The sequence below is a fragment of the Heptranchias perlo genome, chromosome 6 (genome assembly GCF_035084215.1).
Source record: "Heptranchias perlo isolate sHepPer1 chromosome 6, sHepPer1.hap1, whole genome shotgun sequence".
NCBI lineage: Eukaryota > Metazoa > Chordata > Chondrichthyes > Hexanchiformes > Hexanchidae > Heptranchias > Heptranchias perlo.
This window is the reverse complement of record NC_090330.1, coordinates 28,157,347-28,177,335: the sequence shown is the minus strand read 5'-3', so window position 1 is coordinate 28,177,335 and position 19,989 is coordinate 28,157,347. Positions and strand designations below refer to the sequence as shown.

The window sequence follows — 19,989 nt, the reverse complement described above, 5'->3', positions numbered from 1 at the left end:
CATCTCCGCTCCTGCCTCAGCTCATCTGCTGCTGAAACCCTCATCCATGCCTTCGATACCTCTAGAATTGATTATTCGAATAGTCTCCTGGCCAGCCTTCCATCTTCCACCCTCCATAAACTTGAGCTCATCCAAAACTCTGCTGCCCGAAGTCTAACTCGTTCACCCATCACCCTTGTGCTCACTGACCTACATTGGCTCCCGGTCCAGGAGCACCTCGATTTTAAAATTCTCATTCTTGTTTTCAAATCGCTTCATGGCCTCACCCCTCCCTATTTGTGTAACCTCCTCCAGCCCTACAACCCTCCAAGATCTCAGCACTCCTCCAATCCTTGCCTCTTGCACATCTCCAATTTTAATCGCTCCATCATTGGGGGCCGTGCCTTCAGCTGCCTAAGCCCTAAGCTCTGAGATTCCCTTCCTTAACCTCTCCGCTTCTCTACCTTTCTCTCCTCCTTTAAGATGCTCCTTAAAACCTACCTCATTGACCAAGCTTTAAAGCTGTCCTAATATCTCCTCATGTGGCTCAGTGTCAAATTTTGTTTGATAATGCTGCTGTGAAGCACCTTGGGAGGTTTTCCTACGTTAATGGCACTATATAAATGCATGATGTGGAGATGCCGGTGATGGACTGGGGTGGACAAATGTAAGGAGTCGCACAACACCAGGTTATAGTCCAACAGCTTTATTTGAAATCACAAGCTTTCGGAGCTTTGCTCCTTCGTCAGGAGAAGGCCACATGCTTGGCCTGTATTGCTGTCCTGAGAAACTGCAACCTAATTGTCTATTCCTGTCCTCTCCATTCTACTGGGTCCTGGATCTGTGCCCCTACTGACTAATGGGCTGGATGGTCTTATTTTCATGTTTGCAATTTTAATGGAGGAGGAGGCAAAGTACATAGGAACATAGGAACAGGAATAGGCCATTTAGCCCCTCGAGCCTGTTCCGCATTCAATGAGATCATGGATGATCTGTGACCTAACCCCATTTAACCGCTATAACCCCATATCCCTTAATAGCTTTCATTAACAAAAATCTATCAATCTCAGATTTAAAATTAACAATTGAGCTAGCATCAACTGCTGTTTGCGGAAGAAAGTTCCAAACTTCTACCATCTTTTGTGTGTAGAAGTGTTTCCTAACTTCACTCCTGGAAGCCCTGGCTCTAATCTTTAGGCTATGTCCCCTAGTCCTAGACTCCCCAACCAGCGGAAATAGTTTCTCTCTATGAACCCTATCAGTTCCCCTTAATATCTTGAAAACTTCAATCAAATCACCCCTTAATCTTCTAAATTCCAGGGAATACAACCCTAGTTTGTGTAATCTCTCCTCATAATTTAACCCTTGGGGACCAGGTATAATTTGAGTAAATCTACACTGCACTCCCTCCAAGGCCAATATATCCTTCCTAAGGTGCGGTGCCCAGAACTGAACACAGAACTCCAGGTGTGGTCTAATCGGGACTTTGTATAGCATAGCATAACTTCTACCGCCTTGTATTCTAGGCCTCTAGATGTAAAGGCCAGCATTCCATTAGCCTTTTTGATTATTTTCTGTACCTGTCCACAACATTTTAATGATCGATGTACATGGACCCCTAAGTTTCTTTGGACCTCCACCGTTTTGAGCTTTTCACCATTTAGAAAGTACACTGATTTATCCTTTTTAGGTCCAAAGTGGATGACCACACACTTGCCTACATTGAAATCCATTTGCCAGAGTTTTGCCCATTCACTTAATCTATTAATATCTCTCTGTAATTTTATGCTTCCATTTACACTGCTTACAATGCTGCCTATCTTTGTGTCATTGGCAAACTTGGATATGTGCATCTCTATCCCATCATCTAAGTCATTAGTAAATACAGTGAATAGTTGAGGCCCTAACACAGATTCCAGTGGAACACCCCTAGTCACATCCTGCCAATTTGAGTACCTGCCCATTATCCCTACTCTGTCTCCTGCCGCTCAGCCAATTTCCTAACCAGGTCAATAATTTGCCCTCAATTCCATGAGCTTCAACTTTAGCTAACAGTCTCTTCTGAGGGACTTTATCGAATGCCTTCTGGAAGTCCATATAAATAACATCCATAGACATTCCCCTTTACAGGATGGATCTTGGTTGCAGTAGCTGCCATCGCTCCCCTATTGCGTCCTTGGTGAAGCTCATTCTTCTTATGCGGAATGTGGGGGAAAGAGTTTTAAGGTTCTACATGCAAATAATTGCTGTTAGGGGAGATGGTGACACATATTGTAAGATCCAGAGTTAGTAAACCTTTTAACCACAGTGCAGTGTGATGGGTTACTTGTGCAGCTACTAATTTTAAAGGGTGAACAGTGTGTTAGTGTCCATGGAAGAAAAGGGAGACTGACTAATGTTTTACCTTGCCTGCCTTTGACAAGTCGTTGAACTTTTTCCCGGCACTGGTCTGCAGTTCTGGGGCTGAGAGAAGTGCCACAGTGTCACTGCCAGCTTGTTCCATGTGGCACACAAGACACTTTTCTGAGGTTTCCTCCCATGGGCCCCCAACAGTTATTCTCTTCTTTGCTCTATTTCATTCAGGAGTATTTGAAGGCTGGTTTCAATAAAATTATGTGCCTCTCTTTTCTGCCTCTTTCTAATTCCCTGCTCCTTTTTTTGGCTGCGTCTGCCTGTTTTCCCACTTGAAGATATACTTTAAAGTGCTGCAAAATCTCACGTGACCCGTCCATTACAGCTACCTGACAGTTACCTCTGTCTTGCAAAATGTTCACTACTTACCAGCTGCTCCCCCAGCCTGCAGCTGCAATCTTCAGCCATTCCAGGCTGTTTAAAGGCCTAAAGGCCTGAAGTTTTCATTCTCACCAGTTATGTGGGAGTTGTATTGAACCAGCACCAATGGATATTAAAATGAGCTAATCCTGCAGTTTATGACAGGTTTAGCGCTGCTTTCGATTATCGGGCGGAAGTGTAGCCTCTACATCAATGGCACTATGGGTTTCCGGGGCCAATCTCTCTTTGCCCTTACTGTCTGCATTATTCCACTGTTGCCCACATTGTCTTTTTCCCTATATTCCAGCTCTTTCCTAATGATATGACTCTGTTCTGTACTTTGTGTATAGTGTTTCTAAACACTTTTTTCCCAGGCTTTCCCTCTCTAAGAATGCAGTCCTTTCCATTTTCCTTGACTCATCTCTCATCCTTGATGACCTGTGACAAATACAGAGATTTCCAGGGGCCAAACCTCTGGCCTTTTTGTTCATTTGTTTGCAAACCCAAGAATTGCAACCTTTGCAAAGTGCCCATAATACTGGAACAATAAGCGCAGTGGGACTAGAGATGCCACAGTAACATGGAAAACCCAGCACAGTGCATCTGCAGAAATGAACCGTGTGTGCATATTTCCAGAACACCTGCTAAGACCTTGCTAAGTGCTGTTGTAATCATTAAAAAGCTACTGTTCCAAAAGATCAGAAAAACACTTTACGAAGTCTGGCAGCTGGCAGATGGTATTCCACTTGGTACTGTTATATATAGAAATTAATGAACGAGTAGGCACAGGTTATTGGTAACAGGAGGACAGTTTCGGCACAGGTCTCAAGAAGTTTATCAACAAAAAAGCAGTTTAAATCAGCATTTTCTGTAACTTGAAGTACAGTAAACTTTATTTTTTTCCTAATTGTCACCCCTCTTTTCTGAAGATATAATTTGGATTTGATTCCACCATTACCAGCCTCTCTACAGTACCTCACCCAAGTGGCCATTCTTCATGTCTAAGTCTAGACAGTAAGTATTGGCTGGCTATTTCACCATGGTGGGAATCATGGCTGAGCTTAAACTTGTCCCTGTCCGATGTCCACCCACATTCCAGCAGGGTCATCGGATGGCTATCAGAAACATATACCCTGGCTGGTTTTCCCCTCAAAAAACGAAGGCACTGAGATAATTGCAGCACCAGTGCTGCCATGCCAACTGAGATTAGTTAACTCAGCACAGGCTGGGAATTGATCCTGAAACCTTTTGATATAGCTCAGCTACAGACTGGCCAAATCCCAGCACATCTTGGTTGGGGCAGGAGTTCTACCTGTCCTGATCCCAGCCGATATTTCGGGGTCAGGATCATGTGCAATTGTTTTGGCAGGCTTCCAGCAGGATTCTTGTTTCCGTCAGGGAGGCCGCTGGGAAGGGTGGAGTGGGGAGATAAATGGCTGCAACAAACCTCAGAGACCTACTTAGAATTACATAGAACGTACAGCACAGAAGCAGGCCTTTCGGCCGGTGTTTATGCTCCACACGAGCCTCCTCCCACCCCTCTTTATCTAACCCCATCAGCATAATCTTCTATTCCTTTCTCCCTCATGTGTTTATCTTGCTTCCCCTTAAATGCATCGATGCTAGTCCCCTCAACTACTCCTTGTGGTAGCGAGTTCCACATTCTAATCACTCTCTGGACAAAGACGTTGCTCCTGAATTCCCTATTGGAGTTATTAGTGACTATCTTATATTGATGGCCCCTAATTTTCATCTCCCCCACAAGTGGAAACATCTTCTCTACGTCTACTCTATCAGAACCTTTCATAATCTTAAAGACCTCTATCAGGTCACCCCTCAGTCTTCTCTTTTCTAGAGAAAAGAACTCCAACCTGCTCAATCTTTCCTGAAAGGTATAACCTCTCAGTTCTGGTATCATCCTTGTAAATCTTTTTTGCACCTTCTCCAGTGCCTCCATATCCTTTTTCTAATATGGAGACCAGAACTGTGCACAATACTCCAAGTGTGGTCTAACCAAGGTTCTATACAAGTTTAACATAACTTCTCTGCTTTTCAATTCTTTCCTTCTAGACTAGGGAGCAGGACAGGTAGAACTCCTGCCCCAACCAAGATGTGCTGGGATTTGGGCAGTCTGTAGCTGAGCTATACCAAAAGGTTTTAGGATCAATTCCCAGCCTGTACTTTGTTTGCTTTTTTTATGGTCTTATTAACCTGCGTCACTACTTTTAGTGATTTGTGTATCTGAATCCCGAGATCTCTTTGCTCCTCTACCCCATTTAGACTCTTATTTTCCAAGGAGTATGTGGCCTCTTTATTCTTTCTACCAAAATGCACCACCTCACATTTATCTATATTGAATTTCATTTGCCCATTCTGCAAGATTATTGATATCTTCTTGAAGTTTGTTGCAGTCCTTCTCATTATTAACTACACCCCCCAAATTGGTGTCAGCCTCAAATTTTGAAATTGTACTTCCGATTCCAGAGTCCAAATCGTTAATGTAAACCATTGTGACCTACCCCAATGAAATGTGGCAAGTGGCCTCTGTGCTGGCCAACGAGCTTTTACATTCTTTTTTCCAAAAGAGCCTTTGACTACGCAATCAATCACCCTGCAATCCATGGCACAGGCTAAGGTGACCTTTTCATTGTTAAAACCCCACATTACTAAAGCTACCTGAACGCCAAGAATGAACAGATGTTCCTAGTGGTCAGTGTTGCTAGGGTTCAAGTAACAGGAATTTCATTGGATGACTTATTCCTGTCATTTGCATGCCATTACAATACGCCTGCCCATATTTGGGCAGACATATTGGCGGAAAATCCTGAAGTGGTGCGGAAGAACAGGGAGCTGGCAGAGAAAATCTGGCTATTGGCTTTACCAACTGGACCAAAGATGGAGCTTTTGTAAACTTTGATTGTAATGCAGTATTTGAGACTCATCTAAAAATTATAGGGGCCAGCATTCTTGGGATGGGAGAGGGCACAACTCAGGCAATTTTACCTCGGGGTGGGGGGGTGGGGGGGGCAGGAGTTTGAGAAGGCACTTGGATCCACCTGCTTTCCGCTACAGTTAGGCTCCTTCCTAAATTTGGATTGGACCACCTGCCCTCCTACTTCGCAGCCAGCTTTGGGGGCAATTCTGCAGGCCTTTCCCTCCTTAGGCCCTGCGGAAGCCACATCCGCTGAGAACACGCATAGGTTCCATTGTGGGCCATCCCAAGGCTTCAATTATGCTAAGAGACAGAGGGCTCCCTGTTAGATTCTCTGCAGAAATAAAACGTTTTCTTATATTCAACTTCGGCCCATTAAGATCCTCTAGCTCCCCCCATCAGAGCGGCATGGCATTGCCTAAAGTTTTATGCTGGATACTCACGATGGGTGCCTCTGCTAACTTGCGTCTCTACAGGGGCGGGCTGTCCTCCCCATCCCTGGGATTTGGGGCACAATCAACATCCTCTCCAGCAGAATGCCAGGAGTCCCGTGCTGCCACATGTCTGGCAGTGGAGCAGGAATTTTGGGCCCTATGTTATAATGAGGGAGTCACTTTAATTGACAGGTACTAAAATCCCAGAACGTGAGATGCAGCTTAATGTTTGTTGATCCAAGTAATGCAGTTTCATGGGCTCAGGCATATTCAGTATGCTCCTTAATAAGGAATATTCAATATGCTCCTTAATATTCAGTATGCTCCAAGACCGCCTACTTCCACCTCCATAACATCGCCCATCTCCGCCCCTGTCTCAGCTCATCTGCTGCTGAAACCCTCATCCATGCCTTTGTTACCTCTAGACTTGACTATTCCAATGCTCTCCTAGCCGGCTTCCCATCTTCCACCCTCCATAAACTTGAGCTCATCCAAAACTCTGCTGCCCGTATCCTAACTCTCACCAAGTCCTGTTCACCCATCACCCCTGTGCTCGCTGACCTACATTGGCTCCCGGTCTAGGAACGCCTTGATTTTAAAATTCTCATCCTTGTTTTAAAATCACTCCATGGCCTCGCCCCTACCTATCTCTGTAACCTCCACCAGCTCTACAACCCTCCGAGATCTCTGCAGTCCTCCAGTTCTTACCTCTTGCACATCCCCGGTTTTAATCGATCCATCATTGGCGGCCGTGCCTTCAGCTGCCTAAGCCCTAAGCTCTGGAATTCCCTCCCTAAACCTCTCTACCTCTCTACCTCTCTCTTCTCCTTTAAGATGTTCCTTAAAACCTACCTCACCTGTCCTAATATCCCCTTATGTGACTCAGTGACAAATTTTGTTTGAAAATCGCTCCTGTGAAGCGCCTTGGGATGTTTTACTACGTTAAAGGAGCTATATAAATGAAAGTTGTTGTTGTTGATGTAGGGTAAAGCATTGCATAAGCAATAGTTTAATAGGCTTTTTATATTATAGACCTGTTTCAGGAAGTGGCTCCATTTATTCCACTTTACTTTTTAAAGCTAAGATTAAACTCAATACAATATCAAAGATTTATGCACAGAGCAAATGGAGTTGCTGGATCAATACACTTCATCTGTGTTACAACACAACTCTTGCAAGCCAAGTATTTTACAGACCGTATTAAAGATTGTGCACTACTGAATGCCCCACAGCTGGACATAAAATCTAACCAGAAAAGTCAATAGCTGGAGCCAATAGCTTACTAGCAAATGTAACTGGGAACGTTGACATACGATGATAAAAGGGAGGGTTCTTTTGCTTTTGACTATATGAATCACAATAATTGGAATTTAATTTTTCAAAAATTAGGGAACCTCTTATTTTTGTTAATGTTTCACTCATTTATTAATTTATCTTTAACCAACTATATAGTTTTGATTGGATATAAGGTTCATGTTAAGTTATTGTGAAATTATAATGATTGTACGGTGGAATTTTTGCAGGTTCCAACAGTGGAAGCGAAGAGAAAATCAGTTTGAAGGCATCAGCCTCCGCTAATGATGTTTCCAACGGGGTTGGTAAGATTGGACTGCAGCCTCCGAGCAGTACGGCAGCAAATCGCTGGAGTCTGCTTCCTGCACCTAAAACCACCACAGCAGGCAGTGAGTATTAACAAAAAACAGCCCATAGTTAGTATAAAATGTCTAATATTGTCTACATGCAGTTTATGTACTTATGTATTTGAAAAAAGTATGTTTTATAATATTGAGACCATGGAGAAAACAAGTAATTAGACCCAGACATGCTTATGTTCTCGTAATTACAGGTTTAGACATTGGACCTCGTTGCCGCCATTTTATGGGCATAAAGCGGGTGCAACGGGGGCCAATTTTGGGGACCAATATCCTGTGCCCCACAGACGTCCACTCGATATTGGGTCAGGCCATTTTCAGGCATTTGGGGTGGCTGCCTAAAACAGTCATTAGGTCCCTTGCATATGCCAATAAAGGCCTAATGCCTGTGTTAGGACCCCTCAGGGAAATCGGGCTGCCCTGAGAGGCGTGCTCTGCTCAGGTTTTCCAGGCATGGATGCGGCTTAGCAACTGGTGGCCACCAAAATAGCGAGGTGTACTCGTAGCCAACTCTGCAGCACTCCCAAAGCTGCTGCTGGCCCGTGACTAGCCTCCCTCTCGTTCTCCTCACCACCAACCCCCCCCGCCGGAACTTACCTTTGAACCGCTGCCAGCTAGGCAAGCAGTCTGACGTTGAACTCTATAAAATGGGTGAGCTGCTTGTGGAGGCAAGACCCAATGTCAGGCCAGCCTCAAGCCTCCAGTTGGGACGTGTTGCTCCGTTTCGGGCCCGAAAATGAGCCTAAGGGAAATTCGGTTTCACAAACTCTGCTTTGAGCACCAAATAGTCAATAAATTAAATTGTAGTGACAGGAACGTGTATCAGTTAGGGATGTATTTACTAAATGTGCACAATTGAAAATGCACACTTCCCAAAATTTAATTTCATATACTGATGTAAGAAAAACATATATGTGAACATTAGTTGATTTCAGTCCTGACTGCCTAAGTAGAGATACCCCTGTACAGCACTGGGTACTTCTGAAGACTGAAACTTCTCTGTCAGTGACATTCTATGGTCAGCACAAAGGCCAAGGGAGACTTTTTTCAAATTTCTTCTGGCGCTGGAAGTTTTCATTGTCTAAAAGTGCTTACCCCAGTGCCGTAGTTGAGGAGTGAGTCATCATAACTGTGGGGATCGAATTAATGCCCCCGGGCTTGTGACTTATGGCTCGCTATCCATCTGGTTCAGAAGCTGGTGATAAGCTAGCCGATCAAATATTGTTGAGTTTAGTTAGTTGCTAACTGACCAATTGTTGCCCATGCTAATCCAATGTATAACATTCTAATGACATACCATCTTTATTACTATGATGTGGAGATGCCGGTGATGGACTGGGGTGGACAAATGTAAGGAATCTTACAACACCAGGTTATAGTCCAACAGTTTTATTTGAAAATCACAAGCTTTCGGAGCTTACCTCCTTCGTCAGGTGAGTGAGTGAAGGGTTCTAAGATCTCATAGCATATATTAGCCTAGGAGACGATCACAGCAATCAAAGGTGTCGTTGGTGTTCAAACAGGTTAGCCACGGAAAACATTACATCCCAGTATACTGAATACACAATGGGTCAGATTACAAAGCCAGAGAGAGAAAGAGACCCGAAAGGCAGAGAGAGAGAGAGAGAATGTCCAGGTGTATTAAAAACAGATAACTTTTTTTTCCGCTGGTGGGGTTACGTGTAGCGTGACATGAACCCAAGATCCCGGTTGAGGCCGTCCTCATGGGTGCGGAACTTGGCTATCAATTTCTGCTCAACAATTTTGCGTTGTCGTGTGTCTCGAAGGCCGCCTTGGAGAACGCTTACCCGAAGATCGGTGGCTGAATGTCCTTGACTGCTAAAGTGTTCCCCGACTGGGAGGGAACCCTCCTGTCTGGCGATTGTTGCGCGGTGTCCGTTCATCCGTTGTCGCAGTGTCTGCATGGTCTCGCCAATGTACCATGCTCCGGGGCATCCTTTCCTGCAACGTATGAGGTAGGCAACGTTGGCCGAGTCACAGGAGTATGAATACTAGTTTACTAGTATTCATACTCCTGTTTACTAAATTACTAGTATTTACTAGATTTTACTAGATTTACTAGTAAATCTAATAAAATCTAGTAAATCTAGTAAAATCTAGTATTTACTAGATTACTAGTATTCAATAAAATGCAATCAAATAGAAAGCTTCCATTTAAAAAAATATTGTGGATTCAGGTGTCAATAACAGTAATGAGCTCCTGAGGTAAAAATGCACAGAAAGAATCCCAATCTGTGACAATTGGTGGAGCATCTCAAACAAGAGAGAGTCTAACTACCTCCACTTGACATTCAACGGCATTACCATCACTGAATCCCCCACCATCAACATCCTGGGGGTCACCATTGACCAGAAACTTAACTGGACCAGCCATATAAATACTGTGGCTATGAGAGCAGGTCAGAGGCTGGGTATTCTGCAGCGAGTGACTCACCTCCTGACTCCCCAAAGCCTTTCCACCATCTACAAGGCACAAGTCAGGAGTGAGATGGAATACTCTCCACTTGCTTGGATGAGTGCAGCTCCAACAACACTCAAGAAGCTCGACACCATCTAAGATAAAGCAGCCCGCTTGATTGGCACCCCATCCACCAACCTAAACATTCACTCCCTTCACCACCGGTGCACCATGGCTGCAGTGTGTACCATCCACAAGATGCACTGCAGCAACTCGCCAAGGCTTCTTCGACAGCACCTCCCAAACCCGCGACCTCTACCACCTAGAAGGACAAGGGCAGCAGGCATATGGGAACAACACCACCTGCACGTTCCATTCCAAGTCACGCACCATCCTGACTTGGAAATATATCGCCGTTCCTTCATCGTCGCTGGTTTAAAATCCTGGAACTCCCTTCCTAACAGCACTGTGGGAGAACCTTCACCACACGGACTGCAGCAGTTCAAGAAGGCGGCTCACCACCACCTTCTCAAGGGCAATAAGTGATGGCCAATAAATGCTGGCCTCGCCAGCGACGTCCACATCCCATGAACGAATAAAAAAAAGAGTTGGAGAAGTTGAGAGAGGGAATTCCAGAGCTTGGGGCCTAGACAACTGAAGGCACAGCTGCCAGTAGTGGGGCAAAGGAAGTCAGGGATGCACAAGAGGCCAGAAGTGAAGGAATGCACAGTTCTCGGTGGGTTGTAGACCTGGAGGAGGTTACGGAGATAGAGAGGATGAGCTCTACCTCTCCAATATCAACTCTTGACCCTGTGACCCCTCCATGCTATCAGACTGCTTGACCAACATCAAATCATGAATGAGCTGCAGCTTCCCCCAACTTAACACTGGGAAAACTAAAACCATTTTTGGCCTCTACCATAAACCCGTGTCCCCTACTACTGATTCTATTTCCATCACCAGCCGCTCATTCAAGTTGAGTGAGACCATGTGAAACCTTGACGTCCTGTTTGACCCTGAGTTGAGCATCAAACTCCACATCCTATTCATCACCAAGGCCACCATTTTCCACCTGCACAACATTGCTCACTTCCGCCCCTACCTCAGCCCCTCTGTTGCTGAAACTCATGCTTTTCTCACCGCCAGTCTCGATTATTCCAATGTTCTCCTTCTTGGCATCTCATCTTCCACAAACTCCAACATGTCCAATACACAGCAACTCATATCCTGTTCTGAATTAAGTCCCGCTCACTCAGCACCTTTGTCCTTATGAGCCCAAATTAGCTCCTTATCCTCAAAACACATTAAATTCAAAATCCTCATCCTCGTCTTCAAATCCTTCCTCAGCCTTGCCTCACCCCATCTCTGCAATATCCTTCAGTCTTAGATCAATCCCCTCACCCTTCAACAATAAACAACAACAACATGCATTTATATAGCGCCTTTAACATAGGAAAATGCCCCAAGGCACTTCACATGAGCGGAATCAGACAGGTTTTCAGGAGGATCTTAAAGGAGGAGAGAGCAGTGCAGAACTGGAGAGGTTTAGGGAGGGTACTCCAGAGGATAGAGCTTGGATGGCTGAAAGTAAGGCCACCAATGGTGGGCCGAAGGGACTGGGGGATGCATCTTTCCTCTGACGCTGGCCTTTTTGTGCGTAGCCTAGACAACTGCCCATTCCTTGCAAGCTTATGTGTTTTGAGCTAGAAAACGCTTAGCATAAAATGATTGATATAATATTGGATAAATTGTGTGGACTGAATAAGAAATGGTATGGATTTGGGGAATTCGGTGATTGTAAACAGCTGATACAAAACAATTTTATTATATCCGTATTGATTCGCATTTATAATTTGCCCTAACATGTTTATTGTTATATATATCTCTTGTTTGTCTCCTGTTGCCAAATCTGCTCTGAAATGCACCTCTGCATCCCACTGCACTTTCTCGAATCGCATTAAAGCTAGCAGTTCTGTAGGAATTACTAAAATCATAGCTGTTTGAAGTGCTAAATCAATTGTCCATGACTAGTGGATGTAATTAGCTGCTTCATTATTTACTCTGCTGCTTTTACATTTGTTTGTAGCTGAGAGATAGGCTGCACAAGCATTAGCTTTGTGTATCAACAGTATCAAGGGACACCTCAACAGTTAGAGCAAATGTTTCACTTATCATGTTGGTGCTGATAACATCATGGGGGTAATTTTACCACCCGCTATCGGGTGCGTTCTCGGTGGGGGGGGCCCCCGAAAATCGGGGAATCCCGGAGCGGGACCGGATCCCGTCTCGATCCCGCCCATTTCCGGGTTCCCCACGGACGCGCCGGCGTGCGCGCGCAGCCCCCGCTGGTGGGAATCCCGCAGGCAATTAAAGTCAGCGGGATACCACTTGACAATATTTATTTAGGTATTTCAGGTCATTAACTGACCTGATTAAGGGATTATGTGGGATTTTAGAACAAAGTGGGACTATTTCCCACACTGGGGGAAACACTCCCAGGTCAAATGGACGTGTTGCAGCTGTCAGCCTGTGGCAGCTGCAAAGGTCCATTTGACAGGTGTGGGGGGGAGACCCTCACCCATTGCAGGAGGCCACTCTGTCACTTGGGACAAAGTTTGGCCTCCACCACCCTCCTCCTGACAGTCAAAGTCACCAACTTGCACACTTACCCCGGAGTCCAGACACATGTACCTACCTTGCAGACCCCCTCAGATGTACATCTTGCGGATGGGGGCCGCCGTAGCTGCAGTCATGACCTCCTCGGAGGGCGAACAGCATCACCAGCCTCACCAGCCTCGCCATCCACGCCGTCCACCTCTGACACGTGGAGCTCCACAACAGAGTGCTGTGACACATCCACCTGCACAGCAGGAGGGAGGGCTACCGCAGAGAGAGATGCGTCGCAGAGGGCACTACCCTCGCCACAGGGTCCACAGACCGAGGCTCAGCCTCCTGGACCTCTCTGAGCCGCAGTGCACACAGATGCTCAGAGTCACTCGACATGTAGTCGTGGACATCTGCAGCCTCTTTCATGCCGAGCTGCTCCTGGCTGGCCCGAGCACCATCTTCTTACCTGTCGCTGTCAAAGTCACCACTGCCCTCAACAACTTCTCCTCCGCATCCTTCCAGGGTGCAACCGGGGACATCGCCGGTGTCTCCCAGTCGTCTGCGCAGAAGAGTCCTGCAAATACACCTACACCCACTCCGCAGTGACACAATGGGTGGCATCAGTTGTGGCTCCTCATTGTGATCCTCAGGAGCGGGCATTATTGCACAAACCAGACAGGATTCGCGAAGACATGGCAGTAGTGGTGCCAATATAATATGTAATGTGAGTTGTTCAGAAATTCAATATAAGTAACACCCATGACAAACCCTCAAACGCCCTTGTGCATCCCCTTCATGCTCACGACAGGTTTGCCTTACGCTGCCAACTGCACATATGTGATGCATGCCCTGTGGCTGCAGCACAGGTAGTGGCAGGTTGAGTGAGGCTGGCCGTGAAAGAGATGCACGAGAGGGTGAGTATGAGATAGAGCCATGAGATTGTATGAGGATTGGGTTGAGTGGTAGTGGCGGGATGAGTACTGGCGAGGTGAGTAGGTGCAGGTAAGATGAGGATGAGGTTTGAGTGGGTATGAGGGGTGATGTGACAGAGTAGTGTTGGCAGTGCCGAAGGAGATGTGGGGTGGGGGCAGTGATGTGGCAGACGGAGTGTAGGGGAAAGACTACGTGTACTCACTTTGGCTGACCTACTGAGGTCATTGGAGCGCCTCCTGCACTGTATGCAGGTGGGCGATATGTTGGTGGCACTGGTGACCTCCTCTGCCACCTCGAGCCAGGCCTTCCTGGTGGAAAAGGCAGGCCGCTTCCTCCCGCCCGCCGGGAGGAAGATCTCTGTCTCCCCCTCCTCCTCACCCCATGTATTGATACCTGGAGTGAGGCATCATTAAACTGGGAGCAGCCTTCCCCCTGGGCTGCTCCATGCTGTAATTTTTGCTATTTGTTGCAGCATCTGTCAGTGGAGGGCTGCCCCTTTAAATAGAGCGCCTCCAGCTGACAGATCTTACTGCGCATGCTCAGCCCGTCCGACGCGCAGATCAGCAGTGGAGAACCCGGAGGAGCAGGTAAGTGGATCCAATTAGTGGATTGTCTGCTACGATCGCGCGGGAAACGGACTAATTTCACGGGGCGCGTTACCCACGCGCCCGACAGCCCCCCCGCCGAGAACCCGCAGCCCTGCTAACATCGGGCCCCATAAGTCTGTAAATTACTTCAGAGGAGAAGGCTTTTTAGACCCTACCACTGCATTACAAATCAGAGCAAATAAAGCAAATTATTTCAAAAGTGTCAGCAGGCTATTTGATCATGGAGGGCATTGCAGCTGAGCCCAATTCTCTCCTCATCCAACATCCACACAATCCAGCAGAATTCAGTGGACAGTAATCAGGAGCAGCGACCCTGCTTTACCTTCCCTAGCCCAGGGGCATTGCCGCCAATTGTAGAATCCCCCACCAGTGTCCCACCTTCGATCAGCTCGTTCAAAACAAACCAAGGGTTCAATATGGCTCAGTTTCACATTAGGCTGTGCATTTACCAACTGAGCCATTCGGGGAGCTGCACGTAGTAAATTATTTGAGATCAAGATAAATGAATATCTTTTTATAAATTATTTTTTCACTACTGGAAGTCAAAGTCATGCAACACTAGACAGAAATATTAAGGAAATAAACCAGTTTGAATACATTTTTTTCTGTGTGCTCCTTCACACTGGTTCCACCCTAGATGGTGATAAATGGAAAAACCTATTCTGATAACAAATACATCTGACTCAGAACTCATTTAATTCTTTGCATTTTATGAAATCAAATAGGCAGCAAGGCACAGTAATATGAATAGTTTTATGAATTACACAATTCAGTCTTATAATAACAAAGCTATTATGTTTTGTGCACTTAGAGTATAAAGAGTATTATGCACTTAGAGTATAAAGGGTAGCAATGTCAAAAAAAAGGTTCTCCTTTACATTTGGTGACACTAATAAGCACTTACAAGCCATTGGTGATATAGTGCATCCAAGTTTAATTTCAGGTAGTTAGCCTTTATGTATGTACATATGCAAAATTGGGACATGTACAAAAGGTATATTGCAAAGAGGGTAAATTATATGCATTCTCTAATAGTGAATGAGTCATAAACTGTGCATGGTATTTCAAAAATAAGGTGCTATTATTAATTTATGTTTGTGTAATATTTTAATTTTTAATGTACCTATTTGCATGTATACCTAGATTGGAATCTAATATAGCCAGGTCCCTTGGAACTCTGTGCACCTCAAGGCCAATTTCTGTGACAACCCCATCCAGATTCTGTGGCATTAGAATGTAGATTCTGCAGCCAATTTATCCACGATTTGGAAGCATTTCAAATTCAATATTGAAAATATTTTTTAAATAATAGCCCAGAAATAGTGCAATTTTAGGAGAGCAATTCTGAGGTATTTCTAGCGGGGGAGGGGAGGTCGGAAAATGGGCCAGAATTCAGATCCGCTATGTTTCTTCCCCATTTATAAATGTATTAAAAAATTGTGATTTTCGGTGAGGAGCTGGACGTCTTCTACCCCCCTCCCCTCCCCCCCTCCCCCCATTACATTGTGGCAGCACTTTAGGGAGTGACGGGGGGGGGTTCTGGACTACCACCAGACGCGCCTCTGATAAGCCCAGCAAGACGTACATCTGCTGAGAGCAGGTGTAGGTTCCATTCAGGGCTAAGTGAAGACCCCACCACTGGGTCAATTACCGTTTGAGTGGCTCTTCTGTTCCTTTGCGTGAGAAGCAGAAAAATTGAGAGCTTTCTGCTTGGTCCAATCCAACTCTCTAGCTCCCCTTCTCAGAGTAAGTGGGTGTCGTTCTGAGATTCTTGTGACGACCTGGGTGGGTGCCTCTGTTGTGCTGCTGTAGGCATGGACACCCACCCTATTATTCAAATGACTTACTCCCTGGGTGAAAACAACAGGCAGAAGTTCTCCTCTAAGTGGTGGGTTTTTGTTGAGAACAAGTATAGATTTTAAACTATTTAAAAGCAGTTTACTGTGCCTAGTCTCTGAGTTTTACATGCAGTGCTTAGCAGTTTAGACCATTAATGGCTACCATTTAATGATTTGCAGTCTCATGACTTTTCATGTAGCTGGGTGAGGCAGTTAAGTGTTAAGTAGCAGGCAATGAATACCTGATGTTCCGAATTGTAATCGTGTCTGTTGATGCCAATCTTCTAATCCCCATTGATTTGCAGGTTGTTTATCCACATGCATTTCATAGTTTGCACACATACCTAATTAAAGAGCTGAGATCAATGGGGTCACATAATTTCAATGCAATTCTTGCATTTCATACTTTGCACACTTCACCCCCCCCCCCCCGCACCAATGGTGGACCATGGCTGCAGTGTATACAATCTAAAGGCTGCACTGCAGCAACTTGCCAAGCCTTCTTCGCAGTTGAACCTGTGACCTCTACCATCTAGAAGGAAAAGGACAGCAGGTGCATGGGAAAACCATCACCTCCAAGTTCCCCTCCGAGTCACACACGATCCTGACTTGGAGATGTATCGCCATTCCTTCATCATCACTGGGTCGAAATCCTTCGACTCCGTACCTAACAGCATTGTAGGAGCACCTTCACCACATGGAGTGCAGCGGTTCATAGAATCATAGAAAGGTTACAGCACGGAAGGAGGCCATTCGGCCCATCGAGTCCTTGCCGGCTCTATGCTAGAGCAATCCAGCTAGTCCCACTCTCCCACCCTTTCCCCATAGCCTTGCAGTTTTTTTCCTTTCAAGTACTTATCCAGTTCCCTTTTGAAGGCCATGATTGAATCTGCCTCCACCACCCTCTCGGGCAGTGCATTCCAGATCCTAACCGCTCGCTGTGTAAAAAAGTTTTTCCTCATGTCACCTTTGGTTCTTTTGCCAATCACCTTAATCTATGCCCTCTGGTCCTTAACCCTTCCGCCAGTGGGGACAGTTTCTCTCTACCTACACTGTCTAGACTCTTCATGATTTTGAATACCTCTATCAAATCTCCTCGCAACCGTCTCTGTTCCAAGGAGAACAACCCCAGCTTCTCCTGTCTGTCCACGTAACTAAAATCCCTCATCCCTGGAATCATTCTAGTAAATCTCTTCTGCACCCTCTCTAAGGCCTTCACATCTTTCCTAAAGTGCGGTGCCCAGAACTGGATACAATACTGCAGTTGTGGCCGAACCAGTGTTATATAAAGGTTCATCATGACTTCCATACTTTTGTACTCTATTCCTCTATTTATAAAGCCCAGGATCCTGTATGCTTTTTTAACCACTTTCTCAACCTGCCCTGCCACCTTCAAAGACTTGTGCACATATACTTCCAGATCTCTCTGTCCCTGTACCCATTTTAGAGTTGTGCCCTCTAGTTTATATTGCATTGATTCAAGAAGAAGGCCCACCACCACCTTCTCAGGGCAACTAAGGATGGAAAATAAATGCCGTCCTTGCCAGAGCCATCCACATCTTGAGAATGAATATTTTTTAAAAAGGTAAAATGCGCACGGTTTGAATGCATGGGTATTAGGGAGTTGCAATGGAGATTATAAATTAATGTCAGCTGATGCTATTTGCATTCAGAACATCAAGTGTTGGTATTGGTGCATTCGGCATTGGTTCCAATATAGTTACAATACAACAACAACTTGCATTTATATAGTGCCTTTAACGTAGTAAAATGTCCCAAGGTGCTTCACAGGAGCAATTATCAAACAAAATTTGACACTGTGCCACATCAGGAGATCTTAGGACAGGTGACTAAAAGCTTGGTCAATGATGTAGGTTTTAAGGAGCATCTTCAAGAAGGAGAGAGAGTTGGAGAGGTTTAGGGAGGGAATTCCAGAGCTTAGGGCCTAGGCAGCTGAAGGCATGGCTGCCAATGGTGGAACAATTAAAATCGGGGATACGCAAGAGGCCAGAATTGGAGGAGCGTAGAGATCTCAGAGGGTTGTAGGGCTGAAGGAGTTTCAGAGATTGGGAGAGCCGAGGCCATGGATGGGAATTTTATAATCGGGGCGTTGCCGAACTGGAAGGCTGCGTAGGTCAGCGAGCACAATGGACAGAACCGCAGAAGGAAAATAAAGAGAAAACATTTCAGGGGAGAAATTCTGCAGTGGGCACTAAGTTCCATCGCAATTTCCATGACCACAGAATTGCAGAGCATTAGGAGCCTTGTTTATAGTGAACTGTGATGAAGTTTGATTTTATAGGAAAAGGATCGCTGTGTGCTGGTTCAATTACAATGCAAATTAATGAGAATCCTGTTTTAGGAAAATTACTTTGCGCTTATAGTTAACATTGGCGCAACAGTCCTTTATTGCCAAGCCTATAAGAAACAGTGGAGCATATCTTCTAGCTTAATGGCAATCAGTGCCTCTGGTCATATATATTTAAAGTCTGGAAATTACACTGTGCAATATTGAATCCCTTTGTCTGCTATTTTAATGGAGGTGTTAACACAATTATTTTAAATCTACTAATGCCTCTGTTAAATTTGTGGCAAAGAAATTTGATACTAGCAAGTTCTGCATTCATCCAACAATATTCTACAGCAAAGCTTCCAAGCTCTAATATCTATTTGTGCATTAGCTGATTATCTCACTTTTGCCTCAATTTAGATTTATTTTTGCTCTGTCTCGATTTCCCTGAGCTCTGTAGCATCCTCTGACCAAGCAGTTAACAGGGTGGTCTGCTCCCAGGCACCTATGATAAGCTTGCTGGTACGAGGTGTATAAGAATACCCAAGAGTTGGCTCTCACACAGATTTGCATTTCTTCCCGCAATAGTGAAGTACCCATTCATTTCTTCCTGGGATAGTGCAGCTGATATCAGAAATATATCTGTGTGGGGCATTGTGGATTTTACTGCACTTTTTAAAAGTACTCATTTAAATTTAGCTACTGTAAATAGTCCATCTTGGGCCCACAATCGTTTTCAAATGTTAGTTTCAAATCAGGACATCCCATGAATCATAGAATGCAGCACTTTGGGTTGATGAGTCGGAATCACTTTCGAATCCACCACAGGAGTGCTCTTGGAACAAACTGGAGATTCCAGTGTTCCCAATGCTGTGTGTCAGTGTCTCAATAAAAATATAACATATAAATTATTATATATCAAGTGGCTGTTTTCCTATTCTTCCTTAATTTACAAGGAGAGATTACACAAACTCGGGTTATATTCCCTGGAATTTAGAAGATTGATGGGTGATTTGATTGAAGTTTTCAAGATATTAAGGGAAACTGATAGGGTAGAGAGAGAGAAACTATTTCCGCTGGTTGGGGAGTCTAGGACTAGGGGACATAGCCTAAAAATTAGAGCCTGGACTTTCAGGAGTGAAGTTAGGAAACACTTCTACACGCAAAGCGTGGTAGAAGTTTGGAACTCTCTTCTGCAAACAGCAGTTGATGCTAGCTCAATTGTTAATTTTAAATCTGAGATTGATAGATTTTTGTTAACCAAAGCAATTAATGGATGTGGGGCTAAGGCAGATATATGGAGTTAGGTCACAGATCAGCCATGATCTCATTAAATTGCGGAACAGGCTCGAGGGGCTAAATGGCCTAGTCCAGTTCCTAAGTTCGTAAGCTGCTGCCAGCTAGTATAAAGCGAGACTTATCTATCAGCTCCATACTTCCTTCCCCTGGAACTGACACATTGGGCATGATTTTAATAAGCCAGCGGGATGGCAGTGGGGGGGGAGTCAACGGGCGCATGGGTAAC

At 45.1% G+C, this 19,989-nt stretch overlaps 1 protein-coding gene across 2 annotated transcripts in view; it reads left to right on the top strand.

Annotated features, from left to right (window-relative positions):
- LOC137322854 (microtubule-associated tumor suppressor candidate 2-like) overlaps positions 1-19,989 on the top strand; it is a 434,152-nt gene that overhangs the window by 307,899 nt on the left and 106,264 nt on the right. For both annotated transcript variants that reach the window (XM_067985994.1, XM_067985995.1), the window contains one exon: positions 7,641-7,799. In XM_067985994.1, coding sequence (XP_067842095.1) covers positions 7,641-7,799 — 159 coding nt within the window. The remainder of the gene's footprint in view (positions 1-7,640; positions 7,800-19,989) is intronic.